Source organism: Hibiscus syriacus, unplaced genomic scaffold (genome assembly GCF_006381635.1).
Source record: "Hibiscus syriacus cultivar Baekdansim isolate YM2019G1 unplaced genomic scaffold, ASM638163v2 tig00117012_pilon, whole genome shotgun sequence".
In the NCBI taxonomy this organism is placed as follows: domain Eukaryota; kingdom Viridiplantae; phylum Streptophyta; class Magnoliopsida; order Malvales; family Malvaceae; genus Hibiscus; species Hibiscus syriacus.
In genome coordinates, this window is record NW_024063524.1 from 505,284 (window position 1) to 507,576 (window position 2,293).

The following is a 2,293-nucleotide window of genomic DNA, read 5'->3' on the forward strand; positions in this document are numbered from 1 at the left end:
ATCACTTGAGACTATTCACAATATCAATATATATATTCAAATATAATTTTAATATATATTTATAGGCATACATGTTAATTTAATTGGCAGGACAAAGAATGTTTTTTACCATCAGAATTCAGATTACTTAAACGTTAAATTCATTAGATTGAATTTGTATGAGAATCCAATTTCTAAGAAAAAGAAAATGGGCAAGGAAGAAGTTTAAATGAAATTCAGAAATACGTATACACTTGATAGTTTACAAACAGATTTTTCTTGACGAAACAAACATAGAATATGTTTAATTGGTTTCTCTTAATATTTCATATTTTAAAATAATACTAAATTCTGGTAATTCGATTTTTTCGCTCCTTATTTAATGATTTAATCGCATAAAATATTTTAAATTTTATGATTTAAATTTCAAATTAGTTATCAAATTTGTGATTATGTTCTGAAGTATAGTATAGTATTATTTTAATCTTTTGCCTTGGGGATATTTTTGAACTGAAAACAAAAACTCACCACAGTACAGAATTGCGTCATAATATTTAACATAAAATGAGTGTAATTGTATTGATTAAGCAAAGAAAGCATATATCTTTTAACTAATGTAAAAGTACAACGGTTTGGCAGAGTCTTCTTCGACGCATCAGGCAAATCACAAAGGCGAAAGAAAAAAGAGCGAAGCTCTTGCGTGACACAATCAATGACTCATTGACTCTGATTTCTCCCGCTAAACTCCCCGGACTGTTTTTTTTTCTCGTTAGCAGATCAGCTTTTTTTTCCCTGAGATATGTACTTAACTGATTAACTGTACAGATTTTTTGCAGGTTCAAAACCGTTGATTGGGTTCCGAATTCCAACTCGGTAGCGTTAATGAGAGAATTGACTCGTTCACCAGCACTGATCGGTCTCCCAACTCCTCCCCCCATATCCTGAAAACCTAGAATCCGAAGTCAACGGCCGTTGGCCTCTCCGGAAAACTTTACTATCATATACGGCTCGTTTTTCGGGGTCCGATAAGGTACTGTACGCCGCGTGGATCTTTATGAACTCATCTGCCGATGAATCTTTCCGATCAATTGCCGCCACGTCCGGATGACAGACCCTAGCCAATCGGCGGTACGCCGACTTGATTTCCTGATTCGAAGCACCGATGGGAATCCCTAGAACCTGGTACAGCGACGTGCAAGCTGCCATTCCTGGACGGCTCAGATAACCACTCATCGATCCTTTCTCTTGTTGAGAAGAATAAGTATTAGCGCAGGTAGCAGAGGCGTGAGGTGGCCGGACCGTGGCACGGCAAGTTGACCGCAGAGAAATTGGAGAAACTGAGAGAGAGGTTGAGATAGAGAGAGAAGGGACCATCGTATGATTCCGTTACCGGGCTTCTTTGTTTCGAGAAACAATTGGAGGGGGAGCGGACTATATATAAATTAACGATAGAGAGTTTTAAAATTATTCTTCGATTATATAGAGTTATTTTGTTTAGTCTCTCGACTATTAAAAATTACAAAATGATCACTTTAAACTCATTTTTTTTCTTGAAAAAAATTAACGATAGTATGAATTAGATATTAACTCCTTAACTAAAATATGATCAAATATAATCTCATAATCTTAAATGACTATCATATATCTCACTTAATATGTTAACGTACAACTCAGACGATCGTTAATTTTTAACGAAAAAAATACTAGTCTAAAACAAAATGAATAGTTGATGATCGTTTTGTAACTTTTAATAGTTGATGTACTCAACAAAGTAACTCTCTATAGTCAATGGATCATTTTATAACTTTTAATAATTAAGAGACTATTTTATAACTTTTAATAATTAGAATATTCAACAAAACAATATCTTATAATTAGAGACCATTTGTGTATTTACCCTATTTTTTAATTTTATTTTGACTTTTAGTATTTTAACTAGATTGAGCAAATTGATGCATTCTTCTCCGATTTCTGGTGGTCGACAGATCAAGTTTCGGTTGAGTCAGCTAGTGAAGTCTGCGGTTTCATTTTTGGGCTTATCTAGTTTTCTTCCTCTTCTTTCTTTTAGTTCCAAAGCTCCCTTAATTAATTTGAATTGAATCGTGTCGTGTCGTATATCTAATTTTAGTAGATGAATATTTTTCTAGAGATTTTTATATATATATAAGGATTCAAATATGATATCTTGTTTAAGTGATATTAAACTATTTACTATTGAAACAAATCTCATTGATTTTATGTAGATTTTATTTATTTTATATCCATTTTCTTATTATTTATATTTAGAATTTATAATTATATTTAATAAAAAAAA

The 2,293-nt window shown here is 32.3% G+C and overlaps 1 protein-coding gene across 1 annotated transcript; it reads right to left on the bottom strand.

Moving 5' to 3' along the window:
* Positions 1 to 745: 745 nt before the first annotated feature.
* On the bottom strand, positions 746 to 1,381 carry LOC120195383 (chaperone protein dnaJ 11, chloroplastic-like). Its single transcript, XM_039197426.1, has one exon. It carries the CDS (start codon positions 1,351 to 1,353, stop codon positions 880 to 882), a length of 474 nt encoding a protein of 157 aa, XP_039053357.1. The 5' UTR covers positions 1,354 to 1,381; the 3' UTR covers positions 746 to 879.
* Positions 1,382 to 2,293: the final 912 nt, after the last annotated feature.

Coding starts and splice junctions, on each gene's coding strand:
- LOC120195383 (XM_039197426.1), bottom strand. CDS start 1,353: ATGGTCCCTTCTCTCTCTATCTCAACCTCTCTCTCAGTTTCTCCAATT.